Source organism: Prunus avium, chromosome 4 (assembly GCF_965620075.1).
Source record: "Prunus avium chromosome 4, drPruAviu1.hap1.1, whole genome shotgun sequence".
Classification (NCBI taxonomy): domain Eukaryota; kingdom Viridiplantae; phylum Streptophyta; class Magnoliopsida; order Rosales; family Rosaceae; genus Prunus; species Prunus avium.
Window position 1 is genome coordinate 32,225,429 of NC_142287.1, and position 23,670 is coordinate 32,249,098.

Consider the following 23,670-nt stretch of genomic DNA (forward strand, 5'->3'; position numbering starts at 1 on the left):
GCGACCGGTCGCATGGTATCCAAAAGGTATCAGCGACCGGTCGCAAGGTATCCGCGACCGATCGCCCTCAGTGCTGTTTCGTTTTTTCCGGGCTGTTTCGAGGTGGTTTCACATGTGTCGTTTTCCTACCTATTTCCTCGAGCCTCCAAAGTGTTTTATGGGTTCTAGGAGTTTGGCAAGGTGCCTTAGAAGCTGGAACACCATTTAAATGTTGTTTGTTGTCTTGTACCAAAGGGTTTTCTAGGTGGGAGACAAGGGGACAAAGGGTGCATGCTTTATGGCTTGTTTTCTGGTTTGTCTTACCTTGTGTTTAGGTGGGTAGCTGAAAGCAAGAACGTGAAGGAGTAATTGCAGCCCTCTACTAAGTCCAAAGGTCTGCCTACAAAAGGAAAAGAAGATGCAAGACAATATGAGTGTGGTTAATCTCAAGGAGTGGCAAAGTAGCTGGAGCTATTGTGTCCAAGAGATTGAACTAACCAAGGGAGGAAGAGAGAGAGGGCAATCAGTTCAAGAGGGAGCTGAGTTGGGTCTTGAGAGTCTAGACACCAAAGGGGGAAACACCAAGGGTTGTGAGAGTGTTCACAAGTGTATCAAAGTGTTGAGCAAGGGGTGAGAGAGAAAAGAGAGCTTGGGAGAGAATAGAGTTCTAAGGGGGTTTTCTTTGTAAACCAAAGTTGTAACTTATTCTTTCATTAGTGAATTTCTCAAGGGGATCACCAAGAGGATGTAGGCAATTGCTGAACCTCTATAAATTCTTGTGTCACTTTGTGCTTGGTTGGTTTCTCAAGTGTGTGTGTGTGTGATTCATCCATCCTTGTGTGTGTCACAAAGTCCATCAACAACAAGATCATTAGGGGAGGGTGAGTTGAGTTTATCAATTTTCACAACACTATTTCCATTCAACCAAGAAGATGACTTTCAAGAAGGTCATTTTCAAAACGTCCAACTTAACTGAAATTGAAACTCAACTTCATTGAATTAAAATGCTAAAGATTGAACCATAGGATTGAAGTTTCCACAAAACCCAATTAGCGACGACACAACACAAGTGGAGGCTGGAGCCCATAGATTCCCATACCCACAACAATATTCAAAACCAAGTTTAAAATATATCAAAAACATACTGAAACTCTATTAAAATGTGAACAAAATTAACAACGGTACTCCAATGTTTAACTAGGGAACTTCCAAAAAGGGAAAAATTAAGGGTCTCTAAAACAAAACTAAATTCATGAACGATAGCTTAAAGTGCAGCACAAATACCATCACCCAAAAAAAAAATTATGTTCAAAGGGATCAACTTTCCTCTTCACAGTAGTATTTCAGTTCTAATTTATAACCCCTACCTTCTTGTATCCTAATATTGGTCCAGACACAGATGAAATTCCTCCATTAACTTATCATCTAATTAGCTAATTAGATGGTGACTTTAGCAATGAGACATATAAATAATTTCCAGAACGTCCAATTTTAATTGAAATTGACATTCAACTTCATTGAATTAATAAGCGAACTATTCAAAATGAGATTTTACCTGAGAGATTAACCGCTGAAACTCGCAGGCCAAAAACCCTCGAACAGGAAGCTCGCAATTTTCCCCTTCCAAGTTCTGGAGACGAATTGATTCCAATTTTTTTTTAAAAATCTAATAAAAAGGTAAAAACGGTTCGTTTTGAATAGGAAAAGAATATGTGAGAGAGAAATCGGATTTTCTTTGTTTGGGCCCAAATATCTAGTTGGACTCAGTAACGAGCCCATTATTTGTTTGCTTTACGAAACACAGACTCTCTTTGTTTATATTTTGGCACTTTTCAATACAAACCCAATTCTAGATGAAAATTTTGAGTATAACCCACGTATTTGAATTGATAAATCCCGGCCTAATTTGCATTTGTTATTTGTTTTTCATGACTATTTTGCCCTTGAAGGTAAATAATAGAAACACATTAAAAGTCCTTGATTTAAAGCATTTGTCACTCTTAAATTTTGAATTCGAATTTAAAACATTTGTAGCTTAAAAAAATCAGAACTCATATAGACCAAATTAAAAAAAATTGGTATTATAAGTACAATGCACATAAGATACATTAATCAAGCTTACCGAAAGGTCCAAATGAAGAACATGAATGACGAAAACACCCACGAGCATAAATATAAAATTGTGTTACCTTATTTATAGGAGGACAACAATTTAGGGTGATAAAATTGTGTTCCTCCTGGTAATGTTCCTCTTGAAATGAAACTAGCTAGAGGTCAGCATAGCCGTGCGTGTTATACTATTTAAATATTTTATTTTTATTTTTATTTTATTTACATTTTTGGGTTGAAAATAGAAACACTGCTAAGCAACCAATTAAACAGAGAACGAAAACCCAATGATCAATGCATTGCTAAATCCAGCACGAATAGAACAAGAAAGAAAAATCAAACCCAATGATCAACGCATTGCTAATATAGTCAGAGTTAAGAAAATCTTTGGGTTGAAAACAGAAACACTGCAAAATAAGCAACCAATTAAACAGAATCCGTCCTTTTCTTGCAATCAGTTCAGTCTATTGACTACTATTGAAGGTTGGAGCCCCACCTTACTCTTCTCCTGGCCCAAAAAGAAACGTGTTCATATGATTCTGTCTAGAGACTCCTCAAAAGAATCTCCAAAACGTGCTGGTTGCCATGCATCGTCCAAAAAATAGACCTTATCTAAGGGCCATAGATAAGGCCCTCACAATATAATGACTCTTGTTGGCAAACGAAATCCACGCCAGACTTCTGGCTCAAATGTTTTGTTTTTAATTATCTTTTTCCTTGTCTTTGTTTTGATTTCATAGTCGTTGGTAGAAATTACCTAGAGGAAGAGTTTGTGTGAATGTATATACCGTGTAATTAGGATACAATTAAAGCTTCTTCATTTTTTCTTTTTCTTTTTTTTGTCGAAAAGTCACCCATTCCGACTTAATCAAGTCCACGATTCAAACTTTCTAGAAACAAAATTGAACAAAATACCATTTGTTTAATGACTTGGTCATTACATTACATGGTAGCAGCAATCAAGTACAAAAAAGACACATGAAGGTTTCGTCCAAAAAAAAAACACATGAAGGAAAAATATTATATATTTATTTGACCGAGTATTTACCAAATCCGTACGTACACACCACAGTGAAGAATATTATTTATAAATTTCATTTCATATTATTAGGAATGCAGTCATATTTCTCCAAGAAGGTGGTCCATATACAAAATTAAATGATTAATCAATTATATTTAATTATTTTACAGAAGAAATGTCATATTCTCTCAGTTTCAACGGAAACAAATAAATAAAATAAAAAAGATATGTGGCACTCCCAGTAGTTGCTTGATATTTTAGTACTTGTTGTTGGAAATAATAAGATGGACGACTTAGATGTGGGCATACATTACAAGTCTTCATTCGTTCTATTTCTATAAAAAGGCCAGGCTTTCTACCAGTTTCTTTACTTGCAACGTAAACTATACAACTTGTAGTATACGCAGCTACCATAACCATTCATTCCTCTCTCTTTCAATTACTCGTAGGAACTTAGGGCATTAGGCCATGGCCTTACAAGGGAAGGGTAGGCTTATTATGCAATCCTCTTTGGTGATGGTGGTAGTATTGGTTGCATTAGCAGCTGCAATTACAGCTGAAGCAGCAGCTCAACCCCGTCCAGGGTGCCTAACCCAGTGTGGTAATCTGACCGTGCCATTTCCATTTGGCATGGAGGTAGGTTGTTACAAGGACGATAAGTTTTTTATCAATTGTTCCAGCTCTACCAATCCCCCAACTGCATATTTGATGCAAGGTAATCTCCCTGTTACTGACATATCCCTCGAGGAGGGTGAGATACAAGTAAAGCAGTTTGTTGCCCGAGATTGTTATGATAAGCAGGGCGTGCGAACTAACAGCCTTGACCCTCAGCTCTGGGTGTCTCCTTACACCATATCCAGTACCAAAAACAAGTTCGTGGCCGTTGGTTGCGACACTTATGCTCTATTTAAAGGGTACGGTGCAGACGAAGAAAGGTTCTTCACCGGTTGCATGTCGCTGTGTGACAGCCTCGACAGCGCTGAGAAGGACTCTTGCTCTGGCATCGGGTGTTGCCAAACTTCCATCCCTAGCGGACTCAAAAATCAGACTCTGGAATTGAGTAGCTATTACAATCATACATTTATTAAGGGCTCTAACCCCTGCGGCTACGCCTTTGTTGTGCAAGAGGGCCAGTTCAATTTCTCCCCGGAGACAAGTTTTCAACAACTGAAATCCAATAATATGCTTCCAATGATTCTCAATTGGGAAATTGGGAATGAGTCATGTAGGGCAGCTCAAAAGAGTGTGGATTATCCATGCCATAACAAAACCAAGTGTGTCGACCGGAACACCAATAAGACGTCTGCATCGTCTGGTTACTTTTGCCAGTGCTTGCCTGGATACCAAGGGAACCCTTACCTCCCAGATGGTTGCCAAGGTATATTATATGTACCATCTTTATATACATACCCATATAATATAATACATATATATATGGTTCTATATATATCGTAGAGTCTGAGTTTGACAATATCCTAGTCTCACAACACCACGAGAAAAATTAGTATACTGCAATAAATATGTTTGTGTGTGTGCTAGTTAATTATTGTTGCTCAGAATTGGGGATTCTTCTTAATTGATACATATCTATATATGTGTTTTTCTTATTTCTTTCAGATATTGATGAGTGCGCTTTGAATCCGAACCTTTGTAACAATGGAGTGTGCAAAAATCTAGCTGGAAATTACTCTTGCTCATGTAATAGTGGCTACAAAAACCAGGACGCAATTACCTGCATCAAATCTGCCTCTGCAATTTCATTGAAAATTACGTTGGGTATGTAACCAGCTAGCTATTTTAGATATAAGCGTGCATCCTATATATATATTTTATAGCCAATTAATTAAACACGTTGGCCATACAACACACAAACAGTATATGCTATGCATGGTAAATTATTCATGATTCTGAAACAACATAGTAGGGAAACAAATTTTAAAAAAGAATTTATCCGAATGCATATATATCAAGGCCAAGATATATTACTTGATTTAACTTTTGAAGCTAAAAAAGACACAAGATTTGTTAATACACTACATATTTCTGTTTTTAATTAGAAATATAGTTTTGACATCCGACCCCAGTATACTATAAGAATAACATAAATAATTAAAGGCCAAAACTCACTTTTAGTCCCTGTAGTTAATTTCATATTGCTAGCTGCTATTTACATATAATATGTATTGTAATTAACAGGCATACATGTTATACACTTGTTCATAAATAGGTCAACACGTTTGTCTAAGAAAATGACAATAAGCTGCTTCTATTTGACCAGTAATAATATAATTAAAAATAATAAAAAATTAAATAATCAATTTCATTGTGATAATAGTCCCACGATGTCATATATAAAAAGCAAGTTTGACTTGGATTTTGCAGGTGTCTGTCTGAGCTTCTTAGTTTTACTGGTTTTAGTCTTTTCGATATATTGCGGAGTGAATAGAAGAAAGTTAAAGAAACAACAAGAAAAGTTCTTTAAACAAATTGGGGGCTTACTTTTACGACAACAACTGACTCGATACAATCGATCCATAGAGACAGCCTCAATCTTTTCTAAAGAAGAACTGAAGAAGATGACAGACAATTACGATGAAAAGAGAAAGATTGGTGAAGGAGGGTATGGACTGGTTTACAAAGGTATATTGCCTGCAGATAAAACAGAGGTTGCCATAAAAATGTCCAAAGTCAGTGCCCCAATTACTGACAGCTTGGAGTTTGCTAACGAGGTGATTCTTCTATCTCAAATCAACCATAAAAATGTTGTGAAGCTCCTTGGTTGTTGTTTAGAGACCCAAACACCTATTCTCGTTTACGAGTTCATCTCCAATGGCTCTCTTTATGATCACCTTCATGGAAAAGACAGAAAAGAACAACTTTCGTTGGAAACGCGGTTGAAGATAGCATCAGGTACTGCAGAAGCTCTCTCGTACTTGCATCACTCCATTTCTAATCCAATAATACACCGAGATGTGAAATCAATGAATATACTATTGGACAAGAATTATGTGGCAAAAGTAGCAGACTTTGGGGCTTCACGGTTGGTTCTGGAAGATCAAAATCAACTAGATACTTTAGTGCAAGGGACGATTGGTTACTTGGACCCTGAATATCTTCAGTCAAACATTCTAACAGATAAGAGTGATGTTTATAGCTTTGGAGTTGTCCTGGCGGAGCTACTCACAGGCAAAAAGGCACTAACCAAGAAAAAAAATGAGGCAGAAAACCTAGCAAACGTCTTTGATTGCGCAATGAAAGAGGGCCGGCTAGCTGAAATTCTTGATGCTGACTTAGTTAAGGAGGAACATAATTTTGAGACAATCGTAGAAAAAGTTGCCAATCTGGCAAACAAATGTTTAGCGTTAAGAGGTGAAGAAAGGCCTCCCATGAATGAAGTAGCCGTGGAGCTCCTGGGATTAGTGCAAATTATGGGAAAGAATACAGCTGGGGAAAAGGCTGATGATATCCAACGGTCTTCCAAAGATACCGACCACTTGCTCGGGTCACCTGCTGCTAATTATTATAATTACGTTTTGGATGTTAGAGGTGAAGTTGGTGATAGTGATTCAATTGCAACCACTACTGCAAGACGACCAAAGCCAAATGGTAAAGCCTTACGATCATGGTCGTTGATTTGAATTTCAGTTTGTTACAATTTGAGTGAGTGCCTCGTAAAATAAAAGTGTGCAATGCAAGAAATACTTCTGTAATTGGCTGGTTTGTATTCAAAATGTCCAAGTTATATAAATCTATTCATATAGCTTAACCTATCCCCCATATTGATCACCACATGCCCCCTCCTAGCTACTCGCCCAAAGTCAACTTATATTTAACGTTGATTTCTAACACTTTCCGTAATCATCGTAATGCCTTTATAATATGGTCTCCCCTCAAAGAAAAAAAAAAGGAAAAGAATCATTATTCTTTTTCTTTTTCCAAAGTTATCATCAATTTTAAAAAGGGATATACATGATTTGGGACATGCATTTATGCTGGCGGTGCTTGATGAAAAAGGATAGAATTTTATTAGATTAAAAAGAATAACAATATAAAGGACACAGAATGTAAAGGGAGTCATCCAACAACACGGCCTTATCCTCCGTCTTATAAAACTCATCCATCCTTTGCAAGTCTTATTAGCGACTACACAACTGGAAGCCGGAGCCCCAATATTCAAAATGAAGTTTAAAATCTATCAATAATGAGATTTTACCTGAGAGATTAACCGCTGATACTCGCAGGCCAGAAACCCTCGAACAGGATGCTCGCAATTTTCCCCTTCCAAGTTCTGGAGAGGAATTGATCAAAAGAATAAAAAATCATAAACATAAAAAACTAACAAAAAGTGAAAAACGTTTGGTTTTAAATAGGAAAAAATGCGAAACAGGAATTGGATTTTCTTTGTTTGGGCCCAAAATATCTAGTTGTATGCAGCAACGAGCCCATTCTTTGTGGGCTTTGGACGTTTCGAAACACAAACTCTCTTCTTCTTCTTCTTCTTTTGCTCAAAAAACCGTGATATTTTTTTTTAAACCAAAATAATTCGCTTATTATCATTTTTAATTTTTAATTTTTCAACTCTTTTTATTAATTTTTTGGAATAGTTATATTAAAATGTTTTTTTAAACAATAAAAAATCTTGCTTCTTACTTGATCTTAGCCAAAAAGCCGAGAATGGTATAGAGGTGATTTTGGCCCTGGAAAATGATCAAGACACCCATTCCACCTGATCAGGATGAAGCAACGACTCTCTTGAGCCATCTAGCTAGCACATGATATCATATGGATAGCTACAGAAAAAATACCGCTCATCCTATTCTTCTATACTGTTTTGGAATGTTTAGCTAGGGTTGTATATAAAAACATACATACAGACCAAAATGGTAATACAAAACCCTAAGCTTTCTTCTTTCCAAATCTGCCCAACCCACATTAGCTAGGGTCTCATTACCTGTCAAAAGATTATAGGAGCATATTTTCTACTGTTTGGTGGTAGATACATTATTTGCTGAATAATAGACTCTAATAATACTTCATTGTTTTTGTGCTAAAATTAATGCTTCATTAAGTGTTTCCATCAAATAATAATATGCCTTTAGCCTCTCTGATTGATTCAAATATGGGCCGCGCTCTGAACTGAAGCTCATTTATTCTTATTTTTATTTACTAAGAACAACTGTGACTTCAATCCACGATGGATAGAGCTCAAAACTAATTTGTTTAGTTGGGCCGGAAAAAATTACATTAAGAGACATAATCTAACCAAATAAAGATTAGTTTCTCAAAATTCTCGCATACAAGGAGATTATAAATACATATAGTCACACAAGACATTCAAGTTAATTTCAAAACCTGACAAAAATCCTCTCTCTCTCTCTCTCTCTCTCTCTCTCTCTTTGCCGTCCCCAATCCCTCTCTACTCTCTCCCACACGGCTAAGTGCCACCACACATAGCTTCGACCATCCGGCTCTCCTCATGAGATAAAATTCCATCCATTTTAATTATTGATGTATCTTTTTTCAAAGTTAGGTATCGGAGGGTATTTGACCAACACCTCCCGAGTTTGGTCTATTTATTTATATTTATATTTTTAGAGTCTTCTCAATTAATTTTAGAGTTCATTTAGCAGTACTCTATATCAGTTGGGATATATATGTAATTTTTCAATTCAATGTGATTTGTATGTTTGTTTTTTTTACTTTAATTGCAAATGTGTAGAATTAGTCGTTGTATCTAGAATTGTTGTTTGTGACGTCCTCGTTTAAAAGTATTTGTCCCCTATATGTGAAGAGTCATTTCTCCATCCACATATATTATAATCATAATAAACTAATAAAGAGATGAAACTGATGTTATTGCAAGAAGCAATCCATGCCTACAGGCTACAACACACACAATCTATATAGGATTAATCAAAGAAAATTGATACAATGAGGACTGATACCCACCGTGAGGAAAATTCTACGGTGGACCTGGCGCATCCATGCGCCAATAGATATTGACCGTTAGATTTAGGCAAAACAATAAGGATAGATCTACACCATTAAATGATATAACTTGAAAACCTTCTCAGCAGGTTGAAGGAAAATCCCCAACCCGTAAAAACTGAGCCCCCTCTTTCACTCCCTTCATCTTCTTCTAGCATCCAGCAAGCAACCAACGACGACGACGATGATGGCAAGCTTCACCTGCTCTTTACCCCATCTCTCGTTCTCTCCTTCGCTGGCTAGCGCTCTGAAAATTTCCTTCTTTTGCCTCTTTTTCTTGGCTAGCCCTCTCAAAACCCATCTCTCTTTCTCCCTCTCTCTCTCTCTCTCTCTCTTGTCAAGCGCTACCTCTCTGGGTTCATTCTGCTTCTCTCATACCAAAACCCCCAAATCTCCAACATAAAACCCTAATCCTAGACACCTAAATCCCTTTCCAAAACTGAAATTCATTAGAAAAGGTAAGATTTTATCAATTTCATCAGTATTTCTGTCATATATGGCTGCAATTTATGGGTCATTGAAGGTTTTAATGTTAGATCTAGTGCCTATTTGTGTTAGAACTGAGTTTTTTTTGGGTGGGTGATGGAGATTGAAACTAATTTTTATTCGATGTTTGGGGCAAGGTCATGGCGCATGCTCTACCGTATCTCGTTCTTGGTGTGTATTCTTTACATGGTTTTATTTGTTAAAAATTATAGTGTTGTTGAGTTCATATATCTTGACAATTATTAGCTTGATGACTATCTTTATTTTTCTAAAAGATTAATGTGAATTCTTTTCTTGTGTCAGCTTTCATTTCATATTTTAGAGTTTTTATCACTTTTTAATCTTTTCTTTTTATAAGATTACATTTGCCCTTTGTATAAAGTAATTAGTGTTTTTAATAGGAGAAGCTGCGTAATTGTTGAAGCTGCCATTATGGTTTTTGTTGTAAAAATTTCAAGGTTAAGGCAATTCAATTTTAGTTATGCCTTTATGACTTTTATTGTATATTAAATTTCATAGTTGGTCATTTTAGATTAATATTCTTTCAATAGTAAATAGCCACATTTGTATGAAAACTTGATCATATTTGCACTTTAGTCTCTTAGGAAAACAGAAAGAGAAAAAAAAAAGTAAGTCTTAAAGGAGAAAAAATGATTAGAAAGATATTCAAATTTTTTGCTGTAAGTCCAGTTTAATGGCTGTGTTGAAATTATATAAAGACAATATCTAGTTTGAGGTTTCTTGTTTGTGGATGTGGGTGTCTGAATCTAACAAAGTTGTGATTCCTTTCATTGTGAAATAAGGAAGTCAGTATGGGTTTTCCTCAAAATCTGGCCACTTCCTGATCGAATTGGACTTTGAGCCAAGGTATAAACTTGCTCCCCTTGTTGTGCTTGATGTGTTGATACATATGGATTCTGTGATTAAGTTTTTTTACACAGATGGTTGAGACTTTATGTTATTCATCTTCTTAGACCACTTTGGACTTTAATATTCTTTTTCATGGTCACACCGGAGCTCTAATTTTTGAGACTTCAAGTCACTGTAAAAAAACATGGCCAACCTTTGACGCACTTAATTGAATTGTGCGACATGATGAGAATTGAATTATGTTATCGAAAAAGAAAAATCCTTGTTATTGGGTGAGAATTTTGTAGGATTTACTTCATATATGCCCAGAGAAATTATGAGAAGTTGAGAACTTTTGTACATAGCACATATATATGTTGATGAGGAGATACACTAAAATTTAAAATGATGTTATGTTTGAATTTTTCAGCTGTATTTCGAATTTCGAATTTGGTTTATAATTTCATGAATAAGCAGCCAACCTTTGTGTTTTGGGTTTGAACTGTGATAATTGGGTTTTAATTATCTTCTTTGGGTTGAATATCTGAGTAGTTTTGGGTTGTGTTTTTGGAACCAACTCTTCTATCAGTTTATCATTGTCAGTATTTGTCAATTAACTAGAAATGACTTTTATTTTCAAAATTTATATCTTTAAATGGGTTGGAGGGCCTTTTTTGATGCCTTTTTTGATGCCCTTGTTTCTATTTGTCAATTACCTATTTCATGTCTACTAATTGGATATTTGTAAATCCAACTACGTTTCAAGTTTGCATAATATGCATCATTTTGTTTTTATGTTCCATTAATCCAGTTGTGTGCTAAGTAAATTCTTGCCCATTTGATTGATTGTTGAGAGTATGTTTAGTTTTCTCAATTTGTTTTTGTGAATTCCACTGATACAATTGGATTTCACATATTCAATTACCTGCTTCCTGTCTGTCAATTTGATTTTTGCAAATACAATTGCTTTTCAATTACCTTGTGTCCAACAATGTTTGTTATTTACTTGTCACTAAGTTATTAACACTTGCAATGAAAGTAAAAGTTAATTGATATGCTAAATTCTATTGTTTTTACTTTTAGGTACTTAAATCATGGAAGAGAAGCTAAATTAAATGACAGTGGTCGTTTGGCAATTACCACTTAGACGACCGGCTTCCGCAAATTAGAATGGCACTTACATATTCATTTTTTTTTAAAGGAAAGAACATAATGGCAATTACATAGTGCATGTTTGTCAATTGCCAACATGATGTGGCTGTGCTGTAGCAAAATAAAGGAATTTTGTATGAGCTTGGTGACGTAAGGCATGGGCTAAATTGAAGATGAGAGTGATGTGGTTAAGTCCCAGTCCTTTTTAATGTGGTGGAATGTAGTTAAATTTTTTTTCTTTCTATTTCTATTGTTATTTAGGTTTCGGTCTACTAAATAATTGATATATGCTACCAAAGTCCTTCCCTTCGTTGGCACTAGAAACAAGCTTTCGGTTTTATTACTTTGATCTTGATTTTCTTTTCCTTGATACGCACTTAGATTTTAGTTTGAAGTTGTCATGGTCCATAGGACTTATATTTTGGCTGTTTAGTTGTTTTCTTTTTCCTGGAATCATAAACTTTCATGTAGTGATGATGTTTTGGGGGCTTGAGTTGTTTCTGTTATTCTCTGCAAGCTTGTGACAACTTCTACTGGGATCCTATTTTAATTTCACTTGTTGGCAAAGATAACAGTTATTGGGCTAGTAACAGAATGCTTATCAGAATCCCATCTCAAATATCCCTAAGCAAATGGTACACCATCCTTCCCATTACCTAACTCTGATTTCACTTTTAAATACAATCTAAGGGAAAAGACAAAAAGAACTAGCAAGAACAAACAAAGCAGAGACAGTAAAACAGCGAAAAAGCCCAAGTCTTTATGTTATTGGCAGCTTTTTCAATTTTGAGAATGGAAATACATTATGTGATTTGTCAATGCAACTGACAAATAGGTAGTGTCATTTGCATTCGTGTCTTGCAAATGACAAACAAAGCAGTCTCATTTACATTCCAATTGCGCAATTACAAGCTATAATGGATAGACATAAATAAAGTTAAGCGCTTTTTCTTCTTAAATTTTTTTTTTTTGGGTTAAAACTATTCGGATTTATATAAAGATACCCAAGTTTTATTGTTTTGAATATGGATATGTTGTAGCAAAATAAGGAAATTTATACGAGATTGCAAGTTGGTGTGATGGCTTTTCCAAGTGGCTTTAGGCTTTAGGATCCATAACCTTGTAAAATGGTGATTTACAACATTATGGGGATGCATGAGGAATATATATATATATATTCATTTTGGTGTATTGTTCTATCTCAATGGGTTCAATTAGTTAATTCCAAAGGAAGTGACCATAAGATGGAAAGGGCACTGATAGATTGCCTCACCTAAGATGAAAAGGTAATAATGTAATTGACAAACAGTTAGATCGAAAATGCAAAGGAATAATGCAATTGACAAACAGTTAGTTGGAAATTGCAAACGAATAATGCAATTGACAAACAATTCGTTGTAAATTGTTCCATAGAATTGTAAAACCTATCCGTAATCTTGTAATATTGTAATTTACAAGGATAAAGACATCTAGTACAATATTAAGGTAACTAGGGACATTAGGACAGTAAATTGAGTCCTTATACGTGTAAACACAAACGTTTACTATATTAAGGTCTTGTTTTACTCGGTTTTGGACAGTTATGTTCCATATGATTGTAAAATGCGTCCTTAATCTTGTAATATCGTAATTTACAAAGATAAAGACATGTAGTACAATATTAGGGTAAATGGGAACATTCGGAAGGTAAATTGGGTCCTTAGTATTGTAAACATGGATGTTTACAATATTAAGGTCTCGTATTACTCTATTTAGGATAGTTATGTTCCAGGAGATTGTAAAACCCATCCTTATTATGGTAATTTCGTAATTTACAAAGAGATGGACATGTATTACAATATTAAGGTAACTAGGGACATTGAGAAAGTTAATTGGGTCCTTATACGTGTAAACACAAAGGCTTACTATATTAAGGTCTTGTTTTACTCCGTTTTGGACATGTATGTTCCATATGATTGTAAAATGCATCATTAATCTTGTAATATCGTACTTTACAAATATAAAGACATGTAGTACAACATTAGGGTCAAGGGGAACATTCGGAAGGTAAATTGGGTCCTTAGTATTATAAACATGAATGTTTACAATATTAAGGTCCCGTATTACTCTATTTAGGATAGTTATGTTCCAAGAGATGGTAAAACCCATCCTTATTATGGTAATTTCGTAATTTACAAAGAGATGGACATGTATTACAATATTAAGGTAACTAGGGACATTGAGAAAGTAAATTGGGTCCTTATACGTGTAAACACAAACGTTTACTATATTAAGGTCTTGTTTTACTCCGTTTTGGACAGGTATGTTCCATATGATTGTAAAATGCATCATTAATCTTGTAATATCGAACTTTACAAATATAAAGACATGTAGTACAACATTAGGGTCAAGGGGAACATTCGGAAGGTAAATTGGGTCCTTAGTATTGTAAACATGAATGTTTACAATATTAAGGTCTCGTATTACTCTATTTAGGATAGTTATGTTCCAGGAGATTGTAAAACCCATCCTTATTATGGTAATTTCGTAATTTACAATGAGATGGACATGTATTACAATATTAAGGTAACTAGGGACATTGAGAAAGTAAATTGGGTCCTTATACGTGTAAACACAAACGTTTACTATATTAAGGTCTTGTTTTACTCGGTTTTGGACAGTTATGTTCCATGTGATTGTAAAATGCATCCTTAATCTTGTAATATCGAAATTTACAAAAATAAAGACATGTAGTACAATATTAGGGTAAATGGGAACATTCGGATGGTAAATTGGGTCCTTATACTTGTAAACTCGGATGTTTACAATACTAAGGTCTTGTATTACTCTTTTATGGATAGTTATGTTCCAGAACATTGTAAAACCCATCCTTAATCTTGTAATATCGTAATTTACAAAGAGAAGGACGTTTAGTACAATATTAAGGTAACTAGGGACATTAGGAAAGTAAATTGAGTCCTTATATGTGTAAACACAAACTTTTACTATATTAAGGTCTTGTTTTACTCGGTTTTGGATAGTTATGTTCCATTTGATTGTAAAATGCATCCTTAATCTTGTAATATAGTAATTTACAAAGATAAAGACATGTAGTACAATATTAGGGTAAATGGGAACATTCGGATGGTAAATTGGGTCCTTATACTTGTAAACTCGGATGTTTACAATACTAAGGTCTTTTATTACTCTTTTATGGATAGTTATATTCCAGAACATTGTAAAACCCATCCTTAATCTTGTAACATCGTAATTTACAAAGATAAAGACATGTAGTACAATATTAGGGTAAATAGGAACATTCGAATGGTAAATTGGGTCCTTATACTTGTAAACTGGGATGTTTACAATACTATGAATTAGGTGAACCCTAATGTTGTAATCATAGTTCAAAAACTTGTAAACAGCTGCCCAAATCTTGTAACTTATAAGTTTTAGGATCCTCTTACAATGTTATGGTACTCTCATATCCAAACTACTGTAAATCACTATCCAATCATATGCCAATTGCCAAACAGGAAGGGCATAATTGCATGACCCTTATGCAATTACATTTTCAAAAAGTGGAAACTTGATAACTTGTATAACCGGTAACCAATTTTTAAAAAAATCTGGGAGCATCATAAAGGACAAATGGTGCATGGGTGCACCTGGTGCACTGTAGAAGGTGCCCCCAGCGTAAATTCTACAAGATGGCTCACTGATGTGATTGAGACGTCCCTATTTTAAAAAGAAACCATTCCAACACAGCCGTTCTGTTCTTCCATTAATAACTTTTTTTTAAGAACACAAAAAGGTTGCGAAAAGAGGTCTTGTCAGTAATCAATCAGTCCAAAAGCGACGTCTATGACCCTTTTTTTGGGCCAGTTTGGTCAGAAAACAAAGTCTTGGCCAGTCAACGAGGGAAAACAGAAGTCATTGCCCCTGTTTATAAAACTTCACGAAATTGCCTAGTAAGCCCACAGCTTTTTTTTACTAGCAAAAGAACCCTCTCTCCTCACAGATCATCCCTAGTACTAGCAAAAAAAGACTATCCCTATTCGCGTGTCCTCTTGCCATAGCATCCAGTAAATACTGTGGTAAGTTTTGTTTTATCCGTTCGAGCTTAATTTCCTGAAATAAATATATGTAAACTCTCTCTCACTATCTATGTTCAGAGGCTTCTGTAAACATATCAAAAGCACTTTCGATGTGTAGGTTTCTGCCTGCTCTTGAAGCTTGAATGGTGGTCAGGATGGTGTTTACCGGAAACACAGAGCTAGTCTATTTATTTTATCACAATTAGAACAATTTTATTTGTCTCTGATTTACATAGTTTATTGCAACGATGAGCTCTTTTGAAGCTTGAAAGAGATCGCATGTCTTATAATTAATTAATTATGATGTTAATAGGTTCTTGGAGCCTTTTGGTACTTCTTTTCCATTCAACGAGAGATCTCGTGTTGTACCATTTATTGTTATGATCACAATACTTCTACACCAAATATCACGTTTTTTTTATGAACATTGCAAAATACATGTTCCATACAATGCAACAGCGCCGTTTGATTATGGAATATTTCTTGATTCCCTTAAGTCTGGTAATGCGGGGAATAATTCTACTTTTCCAACCAAGTTAGCCTACTCTTTCTGGTGGGGCCTGAGAAATCTAAGGTTTGCACGTGCATATTTATTTGCAAATTTCAGATTTTATTTTGTAACCCCTTTTAATCGAAGAAATATATATTTGTCAACTATAAGAAAAAAAAAAATGTAACAAAAGAATTCAATAAAATAAAGTGTTGCTTTTATAAAGGCATGAGAATTATGGCAAAGCATCCATTGGTTATGTTATGAATTCAAGATGTGTTTTCTGCCGGTGATATATGATGAGTTGAGAAATTATACTTTTTACAAAAATGACCCCTGACTTAATCAAATCTACCATTTTTTTTTTAATTTTCTAGAAACCAGTAAAGGTTGATAAGTTCTTGGAGGTTTACCGGTCAACCTTTTCCTTCTTTTATAAACATCACAAAAACTTTTCAGCAATTCTTATTTCTAATTTTAAAAATAATATCAACAATCACATACTCAAAATAATATCAATAATCACATACTCAAGTAATAAAATTACTTGACTTGACTTCGCCCCCGCCGTCGCTTGTTGACTATTTATCGAGTCGGATGTTTTATTGCATTTATTTATACTAATTCCTGAAAATAACGAGTCGGGGTGAAAAAGAGAAATATTAACAGAGACAAATGAGTTAATTAGAAAGACCGTTTCCCACATAAGCCGAAATGCCACCACGCGTCTTAATTCCTTCCACATAAAAGGCCAGCATCCCAAAACATTAGTACAATTTGTAGCATATAGTATTACTTACAAGGATTTAATTGCTGCAGCCTGCGTGCATACAATATGAGGAGGATGCTAATTATTTTGCAGCTCTCTTTGGTCATGGTGGAATTGGTTGTGATATAATTATTAGCAACTCCAATTGCAACAGCAGCTCAAGCCCTCCCTGGCTGCCAAGATTATTGTGGCAATCTCACAATCCCATATCCATTTGGCATAGGCCCTGGCTGCTACCTCCAACCCGAATTCAACATCACTTGCAACCAATCCACCCAGGCCCCAACAGCAACTTTGGGGACAAGCAATATCAAAATCACCAACATATCCCTTGAAGACGGTGAGCTCCAAATTCAGCAATATGTAGCCGAAGACTGTTACAACGCGGGCAACCGGACCGGCGGAAACGTCCCCAGGCTGCGGGTGTCTCCTCCCTACACCATCTCCCACACCAAGAACAAATTCTACGCCCTTGGCTGCAACACGTTAGCGTATTTTACTGGCTACCGGGGCGACCAAGGGTACACGACGGGGTGCGTGTCCATATGTGATAGTCTAGATATGGCTGTTGACGAGCAGGACACTTGCTCCGGCGTAGGCTGTTGCCAAGTGTCCATCCCTAGCGGACTGAAAAATCAGACTGTCATGTTGACAAGCCCTTCAAATCGCACGGGCGTATGGGACTCTAACCACTGCAGCTACGCGTTTATTGTGCAAGCTGACCGCTTCGAATTCAGTCGTACGAGTTTGCAAATGATGGACAACACAAGTTTGCTTCCGGCGGTTCTTAATTGGGAAATTGGGAATCAGTCATGTGACGCAGCTCAAAAGAGCGAAGGTTTTGCATGCAAGGGAAATAGCACCTGTACTACTGTTGGGTCGGCAGGTTACATTTGCAAGTGCATGCCAGGTTACCATGGGAATCCATACCACCCAGATGGTTGCCAAGGTATATATATATATATATATATATATATATCTGTTTCAATATTTCCTGCTAAATATTCAAACTTTTTTTTCTTCTAAGAATATTACATTTACATTGGCTTTTTACCTAAGTTACGTTGACGCTGGAAAAGCTAAAATTGGCATTTTACCTGATGTTTGGCTTTCCATACTATCTTTCAGATACTGATGAGTGCAAGGATTCAAACCCCTGCCCTATCGGAACGTGCATAAATTTACTGGGAAATTATTCTTGTAAATGTCCCAAAGGGTACAAAAATGACGCCATGGATGAAAAGAAATGCATCAAAGACAACAATCGTTCAAAGATCATTCTCCCGCTCGTTATTTCATTGGGTATGCCTCTTAATTTACATGGTAACAAGCATCATAAAATCATAGCCTAAATTTATTTTTACTGACAATTTCGGATCCGAATCCGAAATTCTCATAACGTTTTTCCTTATTATTACAGAATAAAAAATCCACACATTAGTCATGCTAGCTAGCCTGTTCCAGTTTCAGTCTTTTTAATATAATATATATTGGAAGTTTTCCCTTTTCAGTACCAAACATTTTTAACAACTTATAAATATTGATTACTCTCAGTAAGAAGACTTATGAAATTTTCATTGTGATATAACATATCACTTTGACTAAAACATTATTTTAGCTTTTCATTAAATCAAATGAGGTAGTTGTAATGTTATTTAATTATCTGCAGGTGCCAGCGGAGGCTTCTTGCTTTTACTGGTTGGAAGTTTATGGATATATTGGGGTATGCAGAAAAGAAAGTTCATCAAACTCAAAGAGAAATACTTCAAAGAAAATGGTGGCTTATTGTTACAAAAACAACTCGCTAGTCAAGGAGGCTCTATGGAAACAACAAAACTCTTTACAGCAGAAGAACTTGAGAAGGCCACGAACAATTACCACGAAAGTAGAATCCTTGGTGAAGGAGGCTATGGAACGGTTTACAAAGGAATATTACCAGATAAAAGCGTGGTTGCTATAAAGAAGTCAAAAGTTAATGGTGCGCCAGCTCAGAGTGACGTTTTTATTAATGAGGTGATTGTCCTTTCTCAAATCAAGCACAGAAATGTGGTGAGGTTATTAGGTTGTTGTTTAGAGACACCGGCGCCATTACTGGTTTACGAGTTCATCGTTGAGGGCACTCTTTCAGAGCACATCCATAAAAAAAATGGCAAAAGATCATCACTTTCGTGGGAGCTGCGATTGAATATAGCGACAGAAACAGCAGGAGCACTAGCATACTTACACTCCTCTGCTCTCATGCAAATTATCCACCGAGATGTGAAAGCAACAAACATACTATTAGATGAACATTACACGGCAAAAGTGTCCGACTTTGGAGCTTCAAGATTGATCCCTCTAGATCAAACTCAACTAACAACGTTAGTGCAAGGAACATTTGGATACTTAGACCCCGAATACTTCCTTACGAATCAACTGACGGAAAAGAGTGACGTCTATAGCTTCGGAGTTGTCCTTATGGAGCTATTGACAAGCAAAGTGGCACTTTCTTTGGCCAGGCCCGAGGAAGACAGAAACCTAGCCAACTTCTTTGTTCGTTTCATGGAGGAAGATCGCTTGAATGAGGTTCTTGATGATGACATAGTCAACGAGAGAAACGTTGAGACACTAAAAAAGGTGGCAGAAGTAGCAAAAAGATGCGTAAGGTTAAAAGGGCAGGATAGGCCTAGCATGAAAGAAGTGGCAATGGAGCTAGAGGGAATGAGAGTTACACCAAAGCAACCATGGGGAAAATCTGAAGTTTCAAGTCCAGAAGACACTGAGTACTTACTTGGTTCAGCTATGAAATCAGACACTTATTTTGTGGATGTTAGAGGTGATTTTGGTTCTAGAGGTGCAACTATTGGTACAACCAGTGGGTACGATAGCATGCAAATCCAAATGGTAATGCCGTATGATGGGCGATAGTTGACTGACTTAATGTCGCTATTGTCTAATGATCATGTAGTTTAGGGAATCTGAACCACTATTAATTTGTGCATTCTCTTGTAAATATTTTTTGTGTGTGCATAAATATATACTGTTCTTTGTTGGTCATGTAGTATATCCTGTTCTTTGTTGGTCTTATTGGTTTATTGATTCTTTGAACTCAATATGTCTTGCACACAGTATTTACATGTTATATCAGTTGGGAATTTGTCACTTGTCAATTCAAGATGATTTTGCAAATGTCTATAGAATGAGTTGGATCTGAATTGCAAATGTCTAAAGACGAACTTTTGGTAACCTGTATTATTCATTTCTCAAATGAACACAACATGTAGCAGTATTCCGCGATAAACCAACATTCTTGATTGGACTGTGGACTTCGGACCCAAGTCGGAATCAGATTTACAGAAGGAAAAACAGTTCAATCCGCAAAAACTAGGTAATCTAATTTTAAACCACGGTTGTAGGTCTTTTGCGGCGACTTGCAGCGTTTTATGGACATTTCGTGACGAAATTAAGGTGGATATTATGCAAACATCATTTAGCGGCGATTTATTTCGCCGCTAGCCATTGCAAAATTAGCCTTTAGAAGCAGCTATAAAAGTCGTCGCTAAAGATCCATAGGATAATTTGAACAGCCCTCTTCCTGCGCCTTTACAGTGTTTTTTTTACCCCAAACACGTTAATTTGGGTAATCTTGAGTGGTTTCTTTCCGTACAGATTTTACTAGAGCTAATTTTTTGGTTTTATGAAAAGATTGTGCATATATAAAATACTTAGCCAGGCTTGGTTTCTAATGCCGAATTCCCAACACCCTTTCTCATTTGGGTAAGTTTCACTACAATATATGGAATAAACACTATTTTCAAAACTACACGGAATAAACACATTGTTGTAAATTAAGAGAGAAACAACAAAATTGCCACCCATGTGTCTTGCATAAGATGCTGATCCGGAGTAGAAAGCCTGCTGAAAAACTTCACCATTGAAAAGCAAATGTAAGTTCTATGACATTTTCTATATGAAAATAAACTTCAACCAACTTAACCTTTCTTTCAAAATCCACTGGGTAAACCTAGCAAAAGTCCAGGTACAGCTACAAAGGCATTTAAAAAACCTCCCATCCCCCTTTTGCCAAGGAAAGCCTTTAAAGCAGGAAAACATTTAAGGAAACAGTTATGAATATACAAAATTGGACTGCATTCTCTTGATTAAGAGCTAATTATGACTTACCATTGCCTATATGGCAGCCTGATTAGTATGGTTCACACACCCCAACCCACACGAAACCATTTCCATAGCTAAGCGATTTTCAAGTTCTATACAGTTTACAAATACTGTAGGGACACGAACAATCAAGACTGAGGTAGCACATGCTTTTAGTTTTAATCATGATGCACAAAGAATTGAATTTGTGAAATGTGAACTTAAGAAGATAAACATGTTGACTTTGATTTGTCCCCCACAATACACAAGTAATATCCCTCCGCATTCTAAGCCACTGACACTAAATGCCATGTTCTTCCCCTTTCATGCAACCAGTGGCAACTCTTGGCATAAACTTTCAGATATACAGGTCACCAAGACATGAATAATTTCATGTTTTCCTAAATGACAAAGGCATGTGGATCCAATAACAAAATAATTGATATACCAATCATCAAACTAAAAGAGCCAAGAGGTCATCCAAAAACTATATTAGGGAATAAACTTCTTCGTTTCATCAAACATTCTCTTAAACTCCATTAACATGTGAACAAAATTGATATTGGGTAATCCAATATTGAACCAGGGAACTTCAAAAAAGGGCAGAATTAAGGGTCTCTAAAAGTAAATTCAAGTAAGATAGCTTAAAGTGAAGCACATATACCATCACCAAATTTTAATTGTTTATAGGGAGCAACGTTCCTCTTCACAGTACTTCAGTGCTAAGTCGTAACCCCTAGCTTCTTTTATCTCTATTTCCATTCAACCAAGAAGATGACTTTCAAGAAGGTCATTTTCGAAACGTCCAACTTAACTGAAATTGAAACTCAACTTCATTGAATTAAAATGCTAAAGATTGAACCATAGGATTGAAGTTTCCACAAAACCCAATTAGCGACGACACAACACAAGTGGAGGCTGGAGCCCAAGTTTAAAATATATCAAAAACATACTGAAACTCTATTAAAATGTGAACAAAATTAATAATGGTACTCCAATGTTTAACTAGGGAACTTCCAAAAAGGGAAAAATTAAAGGTCTCTAAAACAAAACTAAATTCATGAAGGATAGCTTAAAGTGCAGCACAAATACTATCACCCAAAAAAAAATCTGTTCAAAGGGATCAACTTTCCTCTCCACAGTAGTATTTCAGTGCTAATTTATAACCCCTACCTTCTTGTATCCTAATATTGGTTCAGACACAGATGAAATTCCTCCATTAACTTATCATCTAATTAGCTAAATAGATGGTGACTTTAGCAATGAGACATATAAATAATTTCCAGAACGTCCAATTTTAATTGAAATTGATATTCAACTTCATTGAATTAAGAAGCGAACTATTCAAAATGAGATTTTACCTGAGAGATTAACCGCTGAAACTCGCAGACCAGAAACCCTCGAACAGGATGCTCGCAAACCCTTCCAAGTTCTGGAGAGGAGGAATTGATCAAAAGAATAAATAAAAAACTAATAAAAAGTGAAAACGTTTATTTTTGAATGGGAAAAGAATATGTGACAGACAAATTGGATTTTCTTTGTTTGGGCCCAAATATCTAGTTGGACTCAGTAAGGAGCCCATTATTTTTTTAGATTATTATAAATAAACCCAATTCTAGGCATGTATTTATAAAAAAACCCACACACTATTTAAATATAGAAACACACCCAAAATCAATTCTAAAATAAACAATTATATATTTTTTGGGTGTGTTTATAAATGGGTTTTGAGTGTGTGTAATGATGGGTTTTGGGTGTGTTTATAAAGTGTTTTGGGTGTTGGGTTTTTTTATAATTTCAGCCTCCATTTTGGGTGTTTTAGTGAAACCCCCTTATTTTTTTGGTTTTGGACTTTGGGCCCAGCTTTTTGAAATACAGACTCTCTCTCTCTTTGTATATATTTTGGCACTTTTTAATACAGACCCAATTCTGGATAAGAATGTTGGGTATAACCCACGTATTTGAATTGATGAATCCCGGTTCAATTTGCATTTATTACTTATTTTTTATGACTATTTTGCCCTTGAATGTAAATAATGGAAGTAAATTAAAAGTCTTTGATTTAAAGCATTGTCACTCTTTGAATTTGAATTTTAAACATTTGCAGCCAAAAAATACTTCTTTAGTGACTAAAGTCTTTAGTCACCCCAGCAAATGTCATCAAATAATAATGATTGTTGCTACTATTTTTTGTAGTGTGTGTTGCGATGCCAATGTCACACACTTTTCCCAACAATGTGTTAAGTTGTAACAACATATACAAGGGAGGCAGTACTAAAATGGGCTGTTAAGGATCTCTTGGTTCTTAGATTTTGTGATGTCCAACTATGCTCAATCAAATTAATTAATCTGATCCAACGATTAAGATATAGGGCCTCACCTAAGCATCATAGATAAGACCCTCACTATAGAATGACTCTTGTTGGCAAACACACATATATATGCCACCAAAGCCACGCCACACATATGGCTCAAATTTTTTGTTTTTAATTATGTTTTTTTTGTCTTTGTTTTGGCTTCAGAGTCGTTGGTAGGGTTTGATTTGAAGAAGGGTTAGAGAAATGACATTTTTTTTTGGTCGAAAAGTCACCATTCCGACTTAATCAAGTCCACGATT

At 35.7% G+C, this 23,670-nt stretch overlaps 2 protein-coding genes and 2 long non-coding RNA genes across 6 annotated transcripts in view; 3 read left to right on the forward strand and 1 right to left on the reverse strand.

The window, feature by feature from the left end:
* The window catches only part of LOC110744501 (uncharacterized), a 38,723-nt gene extending 16,214 nt beyond the window's left edge, over nt 1–22,509 (reverse strand). The window contains exon 1 of one of the 2 annotated variants that reach the window (XR_015835275.1): nt 22,415–22,509. This is a non-coding gene — a long non-coding RNA (uncharacterized LOC110744501). Of the gene's footprint in view, nt 1–1,534; nt 1,609–22,414 lie in introns of those variants that run through there. The other variant, XR_015835276.1, reaches the window with a different exon arrangement.
* Nucleotides 3,490–6,869, forward strand: LOC110746399 (wall-associated receptor kinase 2-like). Its single transcript, XM_021946617.2, has 3 exons — nt 3,490–4,487; nt 4,727–4,885; nt 5,492–6,869. Exons 1-3 carry the CDS (start codon nt 3,578–3,580, stop codon nt 6,745–6,747), a joined length of 2,325 nt encoding a protein of 774 aa, XP_021802309.2. The 5' UTR covers nt 3,490–3,577; the 3' UTR covers nt 6,748–6,869.
* LOC148295255 (uncharacterized) lies at nt 9,067–11,911 on the forward strand. 2 transcript variants are annotated; one of them, XR_015835089.1, is made up of 3 exons: nt 9,068–9,555; nt 10,387–10,450; nt 11,516–11,911. It is a non-coding gene; the product is annotated as an uncharacterized LOC148295255 (long non-coding RNA). The 2 variants fall into 2 exon arrangements; XR_015835088.1 differs by having other exon boundaries at nt 9,067–10,450.
* Nucleotides 16,971–19,960, forward strand: LOC110763195 (putative wall-associated receptor kinase-like 16). The gene is made up of 3 exons (XM_088252236.1): nt 16,971–17,868; nt 18,048–18,221; nt 18,589–19,960. The coding sequence occupies exons 1-3, from the start codon at nt 17,481–17,483 to the stop codon at nt 19,824–19,826; spliced, it is 1,800 nt and encodes a 599-aa protein (XP_088108362.1). The 5' UTR covers nt 16,971–17,480; the 3' UTR covers nt 19,827–19,960.
* Nucleotides 22,510–23,670: the final 1,161 nt, after the last annotated feature.